At 36.2% G+C, this 19296-nt stretch overlaps 3 protein-coding genes across 3 annotated transcripts; all 3 read right to left on the minus strand.

The window, feature by feature from the left end:
* Positions 1-319: 319 nt before the first annotated feature.
* On the minus strand, positions 320-853 carry LOC109209514. Its single transcript, XM_019372797.1, has 2 exons — positions 532-853; positions 320-411 (listed from the first exon to the last, which is right to left on the minus strand). The coding sequence occupies exons 1-2, from the start codon at positions 851-853 to the stop codon at positions 320-322; spliced, it is 414 nt and encodes a 137-aa protein (XP_019228342.1).
* A 3116-nt stretch (positions 854-3969) lies between these two features.
* Positions 3970-4494, minus strand: LOC109209516 (E3 ubiquitin-protein ligase MBR1-like). Its single transcript, XM_019372798.1, has one exon. The coding sequence runs from the start codon at positions 4492-4494 to the stop codon at positions 3970-3972; it is 525 nt and encodes a 174-aa protein (XP_019228343.1).
* Positions 4495-17546: 13052 nt separating this feature from the next.
* Positions 17547-18759, minus strand: LOC109209517 (uncharacterized mitochondrial protein AtMg00810-like). Its single transcript, XM_019372799.1, has 2 exons — positions 17896-18759; positions 17547-17807 (listed from the first exon to the last, which is right to left on the minus strand). Exons 1-2 carry the CDS (start codon positions 18757-18759, stop codon positions 17547-17549), a joined length of 1125 nt encoding a protein of 374 aa, XP_019228344.1.
* Between the last annotated feature and the right edge of the window lie 537 nt (positions 18760-19296).

Consider the following 19296-nt stretch of genomic DNA (forward strand, 5'->3'; position numbering starts at 1 on the left):
TGGGTTACTTTTTAATACAACTAAACTTTACGTAACCATGACTATTCTTTTTTTTTTTTTTGTCGGAAAGTACTTATATTATAGGGAACTAAACAGGTACATGAGTACATTTTACAAGATGCATGAGAGGCATCATAGTCACTAAGCTTGGAATATTAGAATTTACTACAAAGACCTCCGTATGGGAATCATTACTAGAGAGATAGTTAGTACTAGATAGAATATTACTATTACACAAAGTAGTTTTAGCAGAGAGCTGTTGTGTTGAGTTACTGGAGCTGAATTTAACGAGCCTGCTTTGAAGTGTTCTGTTATGATCTCACTGGTAAGAAGGCTCTGCAAAAGATGGTGGTTTTCCAAAAAGTATGCAGCTCTCATGTGCATGCATGGCTCCATGTTTGGCTAAACTATCTGCAACACAATTTTGCTCTCTATAGATATGTTATATAGGAGGGCTATCCAGCTGTAAAAGTAATAACCTGCAATCGTTAATGATATTAGTGTAGTGCATAGTAGTTGAATTAAACATACCGATGATTCCATGTGCGTCTATCTCAATGATGATGGGTTTGATATGTTGTTGCACAACAAGTTTCAGCCCCATGAGTAGTTCAAGGAGTTCTGTCTGAACACTTGTACCTAGGTTTGATTTGCCGGCAAAACCCATGAACCAGTTGCCTTGGTGGTTTCGAAAAACTCCACCAATACCATATTTTTGCTGGGTAGATGAGCAAGACCCATCAATGTTTAGTTTGTAGTTAGTAGCATTTGCTGGATGCCATTTGATGTATAGAGGTGTTACAAATTTGTTTTTTAGTTTTTGATATGTTAAAAGGTAATATTCAGCTGTCATATTTAGTATTAAGGGAATATTTAAAGGAATTCTTTTATGATCTAAAGTATTCTTGTTCCTTATAATCCAAAGATGCCATAGTGCAAAAGGTAGAAATGTTGTAGACGGAATTTTATGAGGAGTGGATGATAATGGTGTATGGATAAAGTTATATAACCAATGTGTATTATCAGTTTGTTATGTAGTATAGCTTTGAGTTGGAAATGATAAGTTGAGGTCAACCCATAGCTGAATTGCATTACGGCATTCTAGAACGATATGAATTATTGTTTCGGGAGCCATATGACATTGTGTACATATAGGCAAAGTGAGGATACCTAATCGTGAGAGATACGTAGCAGTTGGAAGTCTGTTGTAACAAAGTAACTAAAGAAAGAAAGATATTTTTGGTGGAATGGGGAGTTTCCAAATCCACTTATAGGAGTAATGTGAAGTTAGGTATTTGTTAGAGAAATGTAGACAGATTTTACGGAGAAAATGCCATTTGTTGTAAGAGCCCAATAAATTTGATCGTAGGTTATGGGTGATAGAGGCATGTATATATCTGTGAAAGGGGTTTTTAAGTTAGTAGGTAGTATTAAAGGTAATTTCTCAAAATGCAATTTGTGATTGTAGTAGTAGTCAGAGACAAGTTTTTTAAGGGAAAAGCATCCATATGATCCCATAGACTTCTTTAAGGATTCCAATTTGGAAAAAAGATTGATAGTTTCTATTTCTGNGAATGTCAATTTCTTGCAGCCGATTTAGTCGCTATAGAATATATTGTGTCTTTCATCGTTAAAACTTTTGTGGCCACTTTAGTCCCTACTAAATGATATTTATAGTGGCGACATAATCTTGCCACAGAACATAAATATTTTTTGTGGCAATTTCAGTCGCTACTAAAGGATATTTATAGTGGCGACATAATCTTGCCACTGAACATAAATGTTTTTTGTGGCAGGTTCAGTCGCTACTAAAGGATATTTATAGTGGCGACATAATCTTGCCACTGAACATCAATATTATTTGTGGCAGGTTTAGTTGCTACTAAAGGACATTTATAGTGGCGACCCATCTAATATTTGTTCTTATGGAACAGATTTTTGTAGCGTTTTTTTAAAAATATGGTCTTTTAGTGGCGACCTCAAGCATCGCCACAAGTAACCTTCAGTGACGGTTTCCCCAGTGGCAATACAAAAGTCGCCACTAATACCCTTTAGCAGCGACTTCTATGGTTTTTGTGACGATTTATGTCGCCGCAATAAGTGTGATTTCTTGTAGTGTCCTTGAGAAGATGAATTTTATTTAGCTACTAAAGCAGTGGAAGAATTTGATGTGGTAGAAGAAAAACGAATCAATTGAGTTTTATGAAGGAACATAAGAGATCTTGTCTCAAGAAAAGTAGGAACTGGAATCCTAGTAGAGATTGAAGTGCTAACAGAGAGATATTTAGAAGGTAGGCCAAAGAGAATTTGGAGAACAAGATCAGAATCAGAAATAGGATTACCAATTAATGCAATGAATTTGAGGCGATGCACACAATCAGCAATAGAAAGGGAACCTTTCTTAAGGTTATGAAATTGAACCTTAAGTTGGAGAGTTCGGGAACTAACATGATCATGTAAAAGACGTTCAATGTATAGCCACGCCTCGCGAGCAGTGAGTCTTTGGTTAGGATGGATAATTTCCTGAAGTATTTCTTGAGAAATTGTGGTTTGTATCCATGATAAAACAATAGAGTCAAATTGGACCCATTATTGAAAAGCTGGATTAGTAACAGAAGTTACATCGTCCATGGTAAGAGTTGACTCGGGACATGAATAACTTCCATCAATGAAGCCATAGACACCATGTCCTTTAAACACAGGAAGAAATAATTCTCTCCAAAGCATATAGTTTTTATAATCAAGAGTGGCAGGAATCAAATTTTTGATATTGGAAATAGAGACAGCAGAATGCATAACGGAAGGAGTAACTGGAAGATTAGCCATGGAAGAAGAGGAAGGAGAAGAGGTTTGAGAACTGGATGTAGATGAAACCATGATGATACGGAGAAGAAGACTTGGAGAATATCCTGGATATCTGATACCATGAAACAGTAATTATCTTGAATGATTTACATTGACAATTGCAAGTGGTATTTATAACACGTAAAAATCATGACCTACTATTTGTTATAATTTTAATATATTGTATACATATATTTATGTTTTACATCGAAAGTACTGGGTTCAGATGAACGCGGTGTTCCGGGTCTACATCCGCCACTGGCAATGGCTGATTGTGCAGTTGATCACTCATTTCTACTTTTGCGAAAGATGTTGTTGTACCTACAAAGCCTTAGGTGCCAAAGGCTGAAAGAAAAGAGAGTGCCCAAATTAACAAAATCATTTGTACTTAGGTCCCTTTTACATTAATCATTCTTTATTCATCCATTGGTAAGAGTTATTGTTGTAAGGTAATGGTTGATGTCTTAAGCTATTTCAGGAGGAGGAGGCTTTAATGAACAAGTGATCAATGGTTTTAACATTGTTATTGCAATCTGGCAAAGAGCATTGTTGAAAATGCCTCTATCATGTGAATCAATTGTTTGGCTGGTAGTTAGTAGTATGTTATGGCTGGCAAGCCCGAGAAAGAACTTAATTAATCTTATTAAGAGTTCTCCATTTCCAAATGTATGTAATTTTGAATAAAAAATGCATGTAAATTAGACCTATTGTTTTGATCATGGAAATGGTTAAAATGATTTCGTATATAACATGGAGTCTTTCTTTCGGTTTGATTATATGATATAAGTACTACTCCATATGTATTCCTGATTATACCGTTAGGTAGTTGGAAAAGAAGTTGGCTAAATATATCTTCTTAGAGGAAACATAAAATACATGGTGCTCAATTTCATGCCTTGCTAATGGACTCGAAGTAATTGTCCTAAAACAACTTGTCTAACCAAGTCTAATCTAACGATAAGAATTTTAAAATAGTGTACACAACCAAGTACCCAATTAAGTTGGTCTTGCAAAAGAAAAAGAAAACTTCACTTTGGTAAAAGAAGTTAAAATAAAATAATCTCTACATGCATGCTATTAAATGACAACCATGTCAAGTTTTTGTGACAAGTTAACCAGTATATGTTAATGTTGTGAAGGAAAAATTGAAGCTCTGCACATGGGACAATCTTGCTTCCTCATTATCCATTGTTTGATGCAGTCCATATGATACTCATGCCCACACTGAAGTGTCCCTATGGTCTCTTCGTCTTCATATTCAGCTTGGCATATAGAACAAATTTCTGGTTCTTTATCGGTAACTACTTCAGTTTTCGTGGGGTTAACTTCATCTTTGGGCACAGGAGCACGATGTATTCTTGTTTTCAAATACTTCAATATAACACCCTCCTCAGGATCAGTTAGATCATACACAGAGTCAAATTCAGAGCCGGTACTCAGATGATGATCAAGATCAAGTAGATCATACATAGAGTCAAAATCAATGCCAGTACTCAGATGATCACTACGGAAGGAGTTGACAGGACTAGCAAACGTTCTGATGAACCGAGAGGGATCACTTGTTGACTGAGAACTATGATTATACGGCGGATAGCTCCTATCTTGGGAGTGGCCATGCAGGTTATCTGCGGCAGCTGGCTGTAAGACCATATCCACTAAAGAATGTTCGCTCAAGTTAGTTATGTTAATTCCATACCTATATGGAAAAATTGTGTTTTCATTCAGGTTTTGCCGAGTCATGGATTCATCATCAACCCTAGGAATAGAAAATTGTTCTACGTTTCTTGAAACAGGCCGAGACGACGGATAATTTGCCCGTGGATTTTGATGAACTGATCTGTAATGTCGTCTAGAAGAATGATCATTGACTTGTCTCGGACGTCGATGATTGCGATGATAATATGAAGAAGAATGATGTGTCAGATTACTCATGTTTTCTTTGATTAATAACTAAAGAACATGGTTAACAAAGTGGGGGACAATAACGTTCTTTGAGTTAATTTTTGGAGAGACGAGTAATACAAAACAAGGAAAACAGGAATAACCTAATAAATTTTGAGCTGCAATGAAACTATAAATAGATGGCCATCTATTTCCTAGTTCAGTTGGGAATGTGAAAGTTTTACTTTTTGAAAATGACATTTAAAGCCCCTTTTATAGACTTAATGACAAAAATGCTCTCTTAATTTAAAAAAGATAGAATATACCCCTTTTAAAGATTTTAAGACTAGGTTACCCCTTGCTTTCCATACCTAGGCTTTACCATAGGTCCTTCTCCTTCTTTTCTTTTTTTTTTTTTTTTTCCACATTTCTCTTTTTCTCTTTTTTTCCTTTTCCATCGGCTCAAGAAAAACATGTCAAGAGAAGAATTCATATAAAGAGAAGCAGTAAACCAGAAAAAAAAGATAACCAAAGAAAAAAAAAATAGCAGGTAGTATTAGAAATCTAAGAATATGAATTACAAGAATACACTAGTTATACACGTATAGAAAAGCAATACAGGTGCAAAAATGAATTACACTCGACTATTCACTAGCCTATATTACTCTAATGCTCGACCTCCACTCTCTGCTAACAAGGGTTAATGTCCTTGGCAAGCTGAAGATGGGAATGTGACAGTTTTAATATCAGGTTGCCTTCTTTCTATACCTAGGCTTCACCATAGGTCCTTTTCTTTCTTTCTTTATTTTTTCACATTTTTCTTTTTGTTTTTTTTATTTTTTCGTATTTTGTTGTTATCTTTTTCTCTTAGTACTTTTTTCTTTCTAATAAAATTTTGCAATCTTATTCATTTTTCTTAGTTCATTTTTTTCTGTAGTTATTCTCTCTTTTATTTAACTATTCTTTCTAGTAGTAACTCCCTCACTCTTTATTACTTAATTTTTTATTTTTCGGTGTTTTTTATTTTTCATAACTTTATTCTTTCCACTAAAATCTCTCCGTCCAAAATATTTGGCTGCTTGGTTTATCTTTTTCATCTTATTTTTTCTGTTATTTTTTAGTAAAATTCTTCCACCAAAAACTGTGATCACTTTTTCCACTTTTGTTTTTGCTTTTTAAATAAATAACCGAGTCTTAAAATTTATATTGAGATACTTTTTACACAATCAGTAATGGATTATGATTACCGAGAGTTACCATATTACTCTTTTTGATTTTTTGGATTTTTTTATATTTGCAGATAATATTTTTTTTGTAGTTTTCTAAGAAATTTTATTTTTTAAAATAAAATCTGTTAGTTCAAAACATCTGTCACTTTTTTTCCTTACAATTATTATTTTTTATCTTTTTATTATGTTTTTCCATTAAAAATTTTAACACTTTATGCCTCTTTTATTTTTGTTCTTCCAAGATAAATAACCTAGTCCTAATATTAGTACTGAAATTCTTTCTAAAAAATCATCAATCTATTATGGTTATCGATAGTTACAATGTCACTCTTTTTGATTTTTGTATTTTATATTTGCAAAATGACTTTTTTTAAATTTTTAATGAAATTCATTAAGGATTTTTTAAAATAAAAAACTTGTCACTCTTTTTTATCTTTTTTTTTTTTTTTGTTTTTTCTAGTTAAATTGGTGAATCCTAAAATTAGGTATACTATGATGATTATGGTATATCAAATGTAAGTATACTAAGAATTAGTAAGAGTATCAAGATTCAACAGTAATTATGATATATTAGTCTGTAGTATATCAAGAATATTGGGTGTACCATTTAACGTACTCTGACAAAATATATCATGATTTAACACTAATTATGGTATATCAATATACAGTATACCAAAGAATACTGAATTCCTTGACGTAAGGGAAAATTCTAGTGTAGTGGCAAGGGGTTCAAAAATTGTTTTATGTCACAAGTTTATATCCTAAGTGTGACAGTCTAGTAATTTTTTTAAATCCCTTTATCCAAATTCTTGGCTCGCAACTACAATAGCTAATACATAGTTGCTTGGATACATGACACCTGTACAATCATTAAAAGAGGATAGTATATGTTGACAGTGAATTATACAACATTAAGCTAAGCCCTCAAAAATATTATTTCTACTATTACTATACATTGGAAGTTATTATTGGCCACCTTGTTTCCTTCTTTAGATATAAGCTTCATAACTAGTATTCCAAGCTTAGAGAACAGGGACATACAATCGTTGATAATGTTAGAATTCATGTAGGGCCAAAATATAAAGGGTGATTTGGTAGGGTGCATAAAAATAATGCTGGTGTATTAGTAATGCAAGTATTAATTAGTTATGCTTGCATTAGTTATGCTGACATATTTCTTATTCATTGTTTGGTTTTATTGAGATATCTTATTTAATTAATACTTAGCTGTATTCTTCATAGCTAGATAATTAGTTGGAGTAGTTAGAAAGTTAGTTAACATTAGTTAGTATTAGTTTGTTAATAGTGCCAGCTATACAAAGTTGTATAAATATGCTCTGTATTGCATCAATAAAGTTTGAGCTTCATTTCATCAATTTCATTGCCTTTCTTCCTCTTATTTTTTCTCAGTTCTAGAAGCTTCACTACTCACCATGGCAGACATGGCTGAGCTCATTCATTCTGATTCTCAGTGAAGATCTTTACATGGTATCAGAGCGAGGTTAATATCACATATTAACTTCCCCTACCTTTCGTTATTTTTCATTTGTCTCCTTGTTCGATTCCTTTAGGTTTCAGAATTTGCCCTAATTTTAGGAATTTCGTTCTATTCGTTAACAATTTGCTGTCAAAAATCGTGATAATAGAAAATTCTTCTGTTTTCATCATCAATTTTATTTGATCATGGCCATCCTTGACCAAGACAATTCGACTGGAGTAGAAACTACCGCTACTGTTGCTGCGACGAACATAGGAATTGATCCCAGTGATCCTCTATACCTTCACCCATCTGATAATCCAGGAGCTATGCTCGTTTCAGTTGTTTTTGATCGCATAGGGTACATATATTGGAGGAGAAGTGTATTGAGGGGATTATCTGTGAAGAACAAATTAGGCTTTATAAGCGGCGAGTGCAAACAGCCAGATCCTTCGTCACTACAATTTCGTCAGTGGGAGCGATGTGATAATATGGTGACCTCTTGGATCCTAAATTCACTCTCTAAGGAAATCGCAAACATTGTAGAATATGCAAATGATGTTGTTGAGCTTTGGAAGGAACTAGAGGATCGCTATGAACAAACTAATAGAGCTAGGCTGTATCAAATTCAGAAGGAAATCAACGATCTTTCCCAAGGTACTCTTGATATCACTACTTAGTATACTAAGTTGAAGAAGCTCTGGGAAGAGCTTACTACTTTGAACAAAAGAACTCAATATAGTTGCACCTGTAATTGTGGTGCAAAAGAGAGTATGTACAAAGCCGAGCAAGAAAGGAGGCTGATACAATTTCTTATGGGACTAAATAAGGTATATACAGAAGTCCGAGGCAATATACTTATGATGAATCCATTGCTAGGCTTGGCACAAGCATTTTCACTTCTAGTTCAGGATGAAAAACAAAGAGAGATTAGGCCAGGTAGCCATTTATCTGTTGAGTCAATCTCATTGAATGTTAGTGCATCAGGATAGGGGACTTTTAAGACAAACTTCCCAACAAATAACAATTACAGCGAGATTCCTAGAAATAGGCCCATATGTGAATACTGCAGAAAGCCAGGGCATAGTAAGGACAGGTGTTACAAGTTACATGGTTACCCACAAAACAATCAGAATTCTACTCAAAATTTCACTCCAAGGCACTTCTCAAATAGTCAGAACTATAGCCAAAATTCTAGGTACAATAAAGGTAAGAGAGTAGTTGCATTTGTGCAAGGAGTTCCCAATGAAGTTGTTACCACTAAAGAGAATGAAAACAAAGCACAAGATGATGGAAGGAATATGAATTTGACTGAAGAATAGTATGAACAGCCTGTAAGCTTGCTTCAATAATTTTATGTGGGGAATGGAGATGCTGGGAGATCCTCAGGGAATTCACACTCACCTAGTGCCAATGCTGTCAGCTTTGCAGGTATGATAGTATGTACCTCTTTCATTGATTTTGGTAAACTTTCATGTAAATGCTTTGAGTCCAAGATTGATACATGGATACTGGATTCAGGGGCTTCCAATCACATGACCTTTAATAGATCCCTACTTTTTAACATCAAATTCTTATGTTATCCTCTTCTAGTAGTCCTACCTAATGGATACAAAGTCAAAGTATCTGAGATTGGTGATGTTTTTCTTACACAAAAATTAGTACTGTACAAGGTCCTTTTAGTCCCTTCTTTCAAGTTCAATCTTGTGTCTGTTTATTTGTTGACCAAACACCTTAAAGGCATGGCATCATTTACTGATGATACTTGTCTTCTGTAGGCCCCTTTAGTGAAGAGGCCTCTGGAGATTGGTAAAGTAAGAGATGGCTTGTAGCTGCTTTGCTCCAAGTGTTTGAGAGACAACAACTCCTCCACCATAGCTTCGAATCATCCTTGTGATGTAAATAGTCCTTCTTTGAATAATATGCAATGTCATCTACCTTCATTTGTAAATAAGCCAACTCTGAGTCAAATGCAGAACCTTTCTCTTTCAATTGTTAATACTTTTACTTTGAATGCTGATGTTTCCAGACCTAATTCTTGTCTTTCCAATAATGTGAATATCTTATGGCACAATAGACTTGGCCATGTGCCATTTTCAAAGATGAAAGGTATCTCCACCATAACTGCTGAATTTTCTCCCAAGCAACCATTCATATGCACAATCTGCTCCATGGCCAGACAGATCAGACTACCATTTCCTTAAAAGACTAACGCTTCTTCAAAAGTTTTTGAGTTACTTCATGTGGATTTATGGGGACCCTACAATGAACACACTCATGACAGATACAGATACTTCCTCACCATAGTGGACGATTACAATAGAACCACTTGGACTCAGTTACTAGCATGCAAGAGCAATGCTTTGCAAACAATCAAAACTTTCATCTTTCTAGTTGAAAATCAGTTCAAAACCAATATCCAATCCATATTATTGACAATGGATTGGAATTTAACAGTCTAGACACCAACATTTTCATTCAGTCAAAAGGGATTATTCACCAAAGAACTTGTCCTTATACACCACAACAAAATGGAGCGGTGGAAAGGAAACATAGATATTAGCTTGAGACTGATAGACCCCTACTTTTCCAATCTAAATTACCTTTGAAGTATTGGGGAGAGTATGTTCTAACAGCCACTCACATCATAAACAGATTACCCACTACATATCTCCAAAACAGGTCCCCTTTAGAAGTCCTATATGGGAAGAAACCAGACTATACACAGCTGAGAAGCTTTGGTTGCTTGTGCTTTCCTACATACCCAAGATTCACATAAGCAAATTTGAACCAAGGTCAGTTCTAAATGTTTTTCTGGGTTATCAATTTGGTGTCAAAGGTTACAAAGTCTTGAATTTGTCAACAAAGAAAATACACATTGGCAGAGATATTGTCTTCCATGAGTTTGTATTTCCTTTGGAAATATACTCTAAGTCTAAGTCTGTGTCACTTCCCAGATTCTTTGATAATATCTCTTCTGATGAACTAGTGACTGTCAGTCATGACAATGCCACAGAACTCCCTTCTAACAACTCACCTTCTGATTCTTCATATGTGAACTCACCTGGTCCAGTTGATACTATACCTACTCCTCCCTCTTCACCTTGCTCATATTCTGATTCTCCCTTTCAAACTTCTCCCCCTGTCAATTTTGCACCTTCTCCCTCATACTCACCTCCTTCTCTCAGTTCCCCTTCAGTGCTTCATCCCTCTGAACTTCTAAGAAGATCACAGAGGGAGCACAAAACCCCTACAGATCTGAAAGACTATGTACATAATGTCAGCAATGTTGATAAATACTCCTTGTTCTCTCGATAACTTGTTCTCTAACTGTTACCACATAGCCCATGAATTAATGAATCTTAACAGTCAGGCTTTGGTGAGCAGCATTTGCAATGACACTGAACCATCTTCTTTTGAAGAGGCTGCTGTCAGCCCTGCTTGGCAAGCAACCATGATTCAAGAGTTTGAGGCACTCTATGCCAACAACACTTGGAGCTTAGTGCCTCTTTCACTCAATAAAAAGGCAATAGGATGTAGATGGGTCTACAAAGTGAAACACAAATCTGATGGCACAATAGAAAGGTTCAAAGCCAGACTGGTTGTGAAGGGCTATACTCAGGAGGAGGGTGTAGACTTCACAGAGACCTTTTCTCCAGTAGTCAAGATGAGTACAGTGAGAACACTTATTGCAGTCGTAGTAAAGAATAATTGGCATATGTTTTAGTTGGATGTAAACAATGCTTTCCTTCATGGGAATTTCCATGAAGAGGTGTATACGCAAATTCTACCAGGTCTCATGGTGAAATATCAATCCCTAGTTTGCAAACTAAATAAATCCTTATATGGTCTTAAACATGCTAGTAGACAGTGGTATGGGAAGTTAACTGAGGCCTTGTGTTCTAAAGGTTTCAACCATTCCTTGAATGACTATTCACTGTTTTACAAACAAGATGGAAATTTAGTGGTGTATGTGGCAGTATATGTAGAAGATGTCTTAGTCATAGGAACAGACCAAGAGGGAATACTTCAACTGAAAGGTTTCCTTCATGACAAGTTTAAGACAAAGGATTTGGGCAACTTGCACTACTTTTTAGTATTGGAAGTTCTATACAAGCCTGATTGTGTAGTTATTTCTCAAAGAAAATTTGTTCTAGATTTGCTAAAAGAATACAATTGCTTGGAGTACACTGCTTTCAGTTCACCTCTTGATCCTAATGAAAAGCTCAAGGCCAAGGAGGGCAAACCATTGGAAGATCCAACCTCTTACAGAAAGCTAATAGGGAAATTAACGTTCTTACCAATACACGATTGGACATAGCTTTTGGAGTACAACACCTAAGCCAATTCATGCAAGACCCTAGGGAACCTCATCTAAAAGCAGCCTATCACTTGCTAAGGTATCTCAAGGGTGATCCTGCTTTAGGAGTCTCCATGTCCAAGTCTGGGGACTAGGCTGTTAGAGCTTTTTGTGACTCTGATTGGACCTCTTGCCCAGACACAAGAAGGTCTGTTAGTGGGAATATTTTTCTATTGGGAAACAGTCCACTCAGTTGGAAATCTAAAAAGCAGGAAGCTATCTCTCTATCTTCAGCAGAGGCAGAGTACAAGTCTCTTAGAAAGGTGGTTGGTGAGCTGGTTTGGTTGAGCAGACTTCTATCTGAACTGAGAGTTCCTTCCATTCATCCCATCTCAGTATTTTGTGATAGTTTTTCAGCTCTACACATAGCTAAAAGTCCAGTTTTTCATGAACGTACTAAACATATCGAAGTTGATTGCCACTTTGTGAGGAAACAACTGCAAGAAGGCCTTATTTCACTGCACCACATTACAACTGACCATCAACTGGCGGATATACTTACCAAGGCCCTAACATGCATCAAGCATTCTGGAGTTTTAGCCAAGTTGGCAATGTTTTCACCACCTCCAACTTGAGGTGGGTATTGAGATATCTTATTTACTTAATACTTAGCTTTATTCTTCACAGTCAGATAATTAGTTGGAGTAGTTAGAAAGTTAGTTAGTATTAGTTTGTTAATAGTGCCAGCTGTACAAAGTTGTATAAATATGCTCTGTATTGCATCAATAAAGTTTGAGCTTCATTTCATCAATTTCACCGCCTTTCTTCCTCTTATTTTCTCTCAGTTCTAGAAGCTTCACTACTCACCATGGCAGACATGGCTGAGCTCATTCATTCTAATTCTCAGTGAAGATCTTTACTGGTTTGATGTATAATTAAAGCATTTCACAATTTTTAAAAGAATTGCTTGTTTACAAAAATACCCTCAAAACCAGTCCATCACTATAACTTTTAAAAAAAAAACATATGTTGAGAAATGTTTTTATATGAAAAAGTTTAAGAAAATTCATTTGATTTGTCTACCTATATTGTAATATAGAACTAAATATTTATTTATAAAAAAATATGCTAAGTATTTATTTATTTACTAAAGATATAATTTTATTTCTCACTATTTTGATTATTTTAAACTTGCATTAATATAATAACTAGCATATTTTAATCAAGCATAAATTTTGAAGGATAATTTTGTCTTTAACTAAGCTAATGCATGCATTAAAACCCATTACATTGCTAATACCCATGATTTTCTATGCAAAAGTTATGCATAGGATAATACCAAATATGATGTATAACTAATGCTTGCATAATTAATGCATATGTTCAAAATATTTAGCAAACAAGGTATTATTAATACACAAAGCTAATGCATGCATTATTTTATCCAATGCATCCTACCAAACGACCCCTAAGTAACATATACTTCAGTGGCAGGGCATACATATAAATACCTATGAACTGGCAGGGAGAACTAGCCAGAGTGGGCAACCATACATTACTTCTGTTTCTTTTCTTTTTGATACTGCATTATAAAGCTTTTTGGTAAATAAAATCCTTTACTTTCCATTTGCCAAGAAAAAAGAAAGAAGAATTCATGTAGAATTACGTATATGTAACGCCTCTAAAGAATCAATTAATTCGATTTCCATTGGTATCAACTGTTGGGATTTTCAAAGTATTGTGTAAATGGGAAATGGAGGGAAAAAATATGGAGGAAAATAAAAAAAATAAAAGAGAGGGAAATCATTGTGATTACATTGAAAAATACTTCTTATAACACTTAACGAGTTGAGAAGAAGGCAAGTCTCGCGCCTTCGCGGCGTCGTCGCGCGGCTTTAGTTTTTGATTTGGATTAATATTTTCTGTCCGTTTTTGTAACGATCGTTTGGTTTTCCCTCTATTTTAATCCGTTTTTCGTAAACAGCTACTTGAGAGGCTGCAACTGTTGAGTTGCACCTCTTCCTTTCAACCAGTCGTTGGTTATAAATTCAAAGGCTTGGCCTTTGTTTTCATTCATCAAAAATATTCTGTAAACTCTCTCCCTCTTCTTTTGAATTGCTTTTCATAACAAACGTAAGTGTTTAACTGTGATTTTTTCCGTCATTTAAGCAGAGACAGAGCCAGATTCCAAGCTTATGGGTTTAAGTTTCTAATCGTTAAAAGTTACTAGTTTTAAATTAATAATTTATACATATTTCATGATTTTTTTAAGACAAATAAATGGTTCGAATCGAAATTCTGGGTTTGATACGATTTGCCACCATTCTACCTCCACCCTTGCATTTAAGTTTGCCAAAGTTCTGTAATTTGAAGTGTTGCTAAATAGTTCTCCGTTCTGTCCTATCAGAAATTAATCCATAACCTTAGTCAATAATGAAAAGATTAAATTCCTTAAGGATACACAATAAAATCGGTGGGCCCGAAATTATTTTCTTGCTGTTGTTAACAAATGTTTCTGGTTTTCTTTTCTTCTGTTTGTTAACACTATGTACTAACATCAACTTCTTGTTAAAAGCTACTTCTATTCAACGTAGAGATCGAGCTGACAACTACAAAAATGCATGTTAGCTTGTGTTTGATGTGCTTTCATTTAAGAGAAATTATTTGTTATATCTGCTCGTTTACAAAAATTAGTCATTTCATAAAATATTATTAATATTAGTCAAATATTATTATTATTAGCTAATTAGCTATTTATAGTTAAAAAAAAAGTTAAATTTTTGCTTTCTTTTGAGTGAATGTCGTTGAAATAGATTGAGTACATCTTAAGGAGTTTGAATCTCAGTTTTGTAGTGATTTCGTGGAATTTTGAGGTGGTTTGCATTGAAAATTCAAAGTAGAAGATGAACATGGATAAAAATAATATGTGTATTACACTCTGTATCATTTATATATCACATATGTACCATATGTTCAAATGTGTATCACATGTATGCCTGTATGTAAGATACATGCATGCAGAAGAATTTTTTAAATTCAATTTTAACTACGAATATTGATACTAAACCAGTCCAAATCATCTTTAATCTTGCTCGAATTTTGTATATTACCTCATTTATATGATTTCAATGGATTCCAACCATACTCACTAAAAAAATAAAAATCCTTATTTGACTATTTTTTTCTTTATTGTATGTCATCGGTAATGATATTCAGTGTTGTAACAACTATAGGGGTATCAAGTTAGTAAGTCATACCATGAAAGTTTGGGAGAGGGTGGTGGAGGCGAGGGTGAGGAAGATAGTGTCTATATCTGACAATCAGTTCGGGTTCATGCCGGGTTGCTAGACCACAGAAGCTATCCACCTTATTAGGAGGTTGGTGGAACAGTATAGGGATCGGAAGAAAGATATGCACATGGTGTTTATTCACTTGGAAAAAGCGTATGACAAGGTCCCTAGGGAAGTGCTATGGAGATGTCTGGAGGTAAAAGGTGTGCCGGTAGCTTATGTTAGAGCGATCAAGGACATGTATGATGGATCTAAGACTAGGATAAGGACTGTGGGAGGCGACTCGGAGCATTTCCCGGTTGTTATGGGGTTACACCAAGGATCTGCGCTTAGCCCGTTCCTATTTGCATTAGTAATGGATGCACTAACACACCATATTCAAGGGGAAGTGCCATGGTGTATGTTATTCGCTGATGACATAGTCCTGATTGATGAGACGCGGGACGGTGTTAATGAGAGGTTAGAGGTTTGGAGACAAGCTCTCGAGTCTAAGGGTTTCAGATTGATTAGGACTAAGACGGAGTACTTGGAGTGCAAGTTCAGTGCCGAGTCGAGGAAAGTAGGCATGGATGTAAGGCTTGGAACACAGGTCATCCCCAAGAGAGGTAGTTTCAAGTACCTTGGGTCGATTGTTCAAGGGGATGGAGAGATCGATGAGAACGTCACTCACCGCATTAGAGTGGGGTAGACGAAATGGAGGCTAGCATCTGGAGTCTTATGTGACAAGAAAGTGCCACCTATACTCAAAGGTAAATTTTATAGAGCGGTGGTTAGACCGGCCTTGTTGTATGGGGCAGAGTGTTGGCCAGTTAAGAACTCTCATATCCAGAAGATTAAGGTAGCTGAGATGAGGATGTTGAGGTGGATGTGCGGGCACACTAGGATAGATAAGATTAGGAATGAAGATAATCGGGAGAAGGTGGGTGTGGCCTCTATGGATGACAAGATGCGGGAAGCGAGGGTCAGATGGTTCGAGCATATGCGGAGGCGAAGCCTGGATGCTCCGATGAGGAGGTGTGAGCTGTTGGCTTTAGTGGGTATGAGAAGAGGTAGAGGTCGGCCTAAGAAGTATTGGGGAGAGGTGATCAGGCAGGACATGGCACGCTTGCAGATTTTCGAGGACATGGCCCTTGATAGGAAGGTCTGGAGGTCGAGCACTAGGGTTGTAGGATAGAGTGGTAGTCGAGCTTCTCCTTCTCTATTCCGGGGGTGTAGTTGATGTATCACACTAACCTTACTGTTTCCCATAGCTCTGTATCTTAGTTGCGGGTTATTGTTATTGCATGTCATCTATTTTATGGTTTTCAAGATGCTGTCATTATTTCTATGGTTATGTTGACAATACTGATGAATTATCTTTTCTTTTCTTGTTTTATTTCCATCTTCCTGAGCCGAGGGTCTATCGGAAACAACCTCTCTGCCCTATCGGGGTAGGGGTAAGGTCTGCGTACACACTACCCCCCCAAGACCCCACGTAGTGGGACTTTACTGGGTCGTTGTTGTTGTTGTTGTATATCATCGGTAATGAATTTGACCCCAAATTAGTCCAATTCACCTTCAAATTTTGTATATTATCTGATATATGTTTTTTGTTGTCAAAAGCTACTTCCGTTTCCTCTTGACCCAAATGGTTCATGTTGCTTTGAAGCCGACTGCTTCTTGGCTAAACAGATTCCGATGTTAGAAAAAGACAAGGATTAGTAGACAACGTAAAGATAAATTAATTCTCAAGAAATTAAAGAGTATCAGTTTTCGTTGTAAGAAGATGATGTACATGTTGTACAGTATAAAAGCGCTAGTATAAGGAGAAGAATGAGATAAGTACGTATAAATAAACTAGTGGGGTGTTGCTCGGGCTAAACCTGGGCCTAATAGTTCTTTAGAAAAGTTGTTACAAGAAGCAACAATAAGCAAAATAAAAGAAGCAATAACATTCCACGATAACCAAATTTGAGAGAAGTCCAACTGTTAAGCTTCAACTTTTACTCTATAAGAATCTATTGTTAGGATTCAACCTCCCATTTCTGACATTGTACTTCCGTATTATGCCTGTATGGAACAGACTGCAACAGTTAAGGCTGATAACTATATACTCAACTAGGCGAGACATCTACATAAGTGCATAACCTCATATATGATTTCTGCAATATCCCTGTTTCAAAATTTGCATCCTTGCCAAGGATTGTAATGGAAAAATTCTGCCTTTCGCCAATACCATTAGTTACATTAACCGCTACTAAAATGCATAAAACTATAGAAGTTAAGGCTAAAATAGCTGACAAAATCTAATAAAATTCAAGTTCCTTTCATGAATTCCAATCAAATCGAAGTGCGGAGATGAAGGTTCTAGAAAATGAGATAGAGAAAAATATCTGAACTTTACATTTCATTCACAAAATGATACCTAGTCTCTTTATTTATAAAGAGTCCCCACTCTATATATAACTCAGGCGCAAACTAGTAAAAACTAAATAATTAAACCCGCCTAACTGGGCCTGTCCTCTAACACAGTAGTTGGGCCTGGCTCAGGTGTAAAATATGGTGGCCCAACACCCCCGCAAGTTGGAAGTGGGGCTGGAAGAACCCACTCCCAACTTGGACAATTGCTGCAAATGGGCCTGACTAGGAAGGCTCTTTGTGAAAATATCCGCAAGTTGGGCACTAGAAGGTATATAATGCAATGAAATCAAGCCATCTTGCAATTTCTCCCGAACAAAATGGCAGTCTAGCTCTATGTGTTTAGTCCGCTCGTGAAAGACAGGATTCTTTGCAATCTGAATGGCAGACTGATTATTGCAATGGACAGCAATAAGAGTCAAATTAGTGAACATTCATATTCTCCAAGAGGCGACATAACCAAGTTAATTCAGCCACCAATCTCCGAACAGACCTACACTCAGCCCCCGCAGATGATAAAGAAACAGTAGTCTGCTTCTTCGACTTCCAAGAGATAGGACAGGACCCCAATGTAACAAGAAAACCACTAACAGACCGCCTGGAATCACGACAAGAAGCCCAATCCAAATCACAAAATGCAACCATAGAAAAAGAGAAATGAGAGGAGAAATGAAGTCCCAAACCAGACAATCCTTTTATGTAGCACACAGTATGTAAAGCAGCATCCAAATGGGGCTGCCTGGGTGTCTGCATGAATTGACTAAGATGCTGAACCGTATAAGCCATGTCGGGCCTAGTGTGAGTTAAGAAATTGAGTTTGCCAATTAACCTCCTGTAAAGAGAAGGATCAGAAAGCAAACTACCTACATCAGAAGACAAATTTAGACCCAAAGCAAGAGGACTGGAGGTTGGCTTGGAATCTGTGCACCCAAATTCCTCAACCAATTCGAGAGCAAACTTCCTTTGATTGACCAAAATACCATCAGACACATACATAACCTCTAGACCAAGAAAGTAATGTAAAGAACCTAAATCCTTGATTTTGCATTGAGCATCCAGAAACTGTTTAAGATGAAGAATGCCTTCTATATAATTACCAATTAACACAATATCATCTACATAGAACCCCAAATACACAGAACCAGTAGTTGAGTGTTTAAAAAATAGAGAATAATCATTCTTAGAATGTTGAAAACCTTTGGAATGTAAAGCATCAGATAGCTTGTCATACCATTGTCTAGATGCCTGTTTGAGACCATACAAACATTTGTTTAACTTGCAAACCAAATCAGAAGAAGTGACAACCATACCTTGAGGGACCTTCATATACACCTCCTCCATTAAATCCACATGCAAAAACGCATTATTAACATCGAGCTAAAAAAGTTGCCACTGATTCTTGACAGCGACAACTAAAAGGCACCTGATCGTAGTCATTTTGACAACAGGAGAAAACGTTTCGGTGTAGTCAAGACCCTCATTTTGGGTATCTCCTCTAATGACAAGTCTGGCTTTGAGCCTTTCGATAGAACCATCAGCCCTATGTTTAATCTTATAAACCCATTTACTGGGAATGGCATGATTCCCAACAGGCAAGGAACCAAACTCCAAGTATTGTTTGCCTCTAAGGCTTCAAATTCCTTGGACATGACTCTTGCCATCCTGGATGTAAAGTTGCCTAAGAATAAGTTCTAGGCTTTTGCACAGTGGAAAGAGAGTTAGTAAAGGATTGAGATTGGCAAGACAAAGCAGAAATACAAACCTGTTTCATATTGGTGTGAACGGGTAAAACATAAGAGGGGGAACGACAGGAAATAGAGGCAGAGTTACACACTAAATCTTGAAGATACCAGGTCTTTGGTGAGTTCTGGATGACTT

This window comes from Nicotiana attenuata, unplaced genomic scaffold (genome assembly GCF_001879085.1).
Source record: "Nicotiana attenuata strain UT unplaced genomic scaffold, NIATTr2, whole genome shotgun sequence".
Lineage (NCBI taxonomy): Eukaryota > Viridiplantae > Streptophyta > Magnoliopsida > Solanales > Solanaceae > Nicotiana > Nicotiana attenuata.

Bases quoted from the DNA above. Each gene is read 5' to 3' on its own strand.
- LOC109209514 (XM_019372797.1), bottom strand. From the start codon at position 853: ATGACAGCTGAATATTACCTTTTAACATATCAAAAACTAAAAAACAAA. The intron at 412-531 runs GTATGTTTAATT...ATTGTGTTGCAG, and splicing joins AGACGCACATGGAATCATCG to ATAGTTTAGCCAAACATGGA.
- LOC109209517 (XM_019372799.1), bottom strand. From the start codon at position 18,759: ATGGAGGAGGTGTATATGAAGGTCCCTCAAGGTATGGTTGTCACTTCT. The intron at 17,808-17,895 runs GTGGCTGAATTA...TGCAATAATCAG, and splicing joins GTAGGTCTGTTCGGAGATTG to TCTGCCATTCAGATTGCAAA.
- LOC109209516 (XM_019372798.1), bottom strand. From the start codon at position 4,494: ATGGTCTTACAGCCAGCTGCCGCAGATAACCTGCATGGCCACTCCCAA.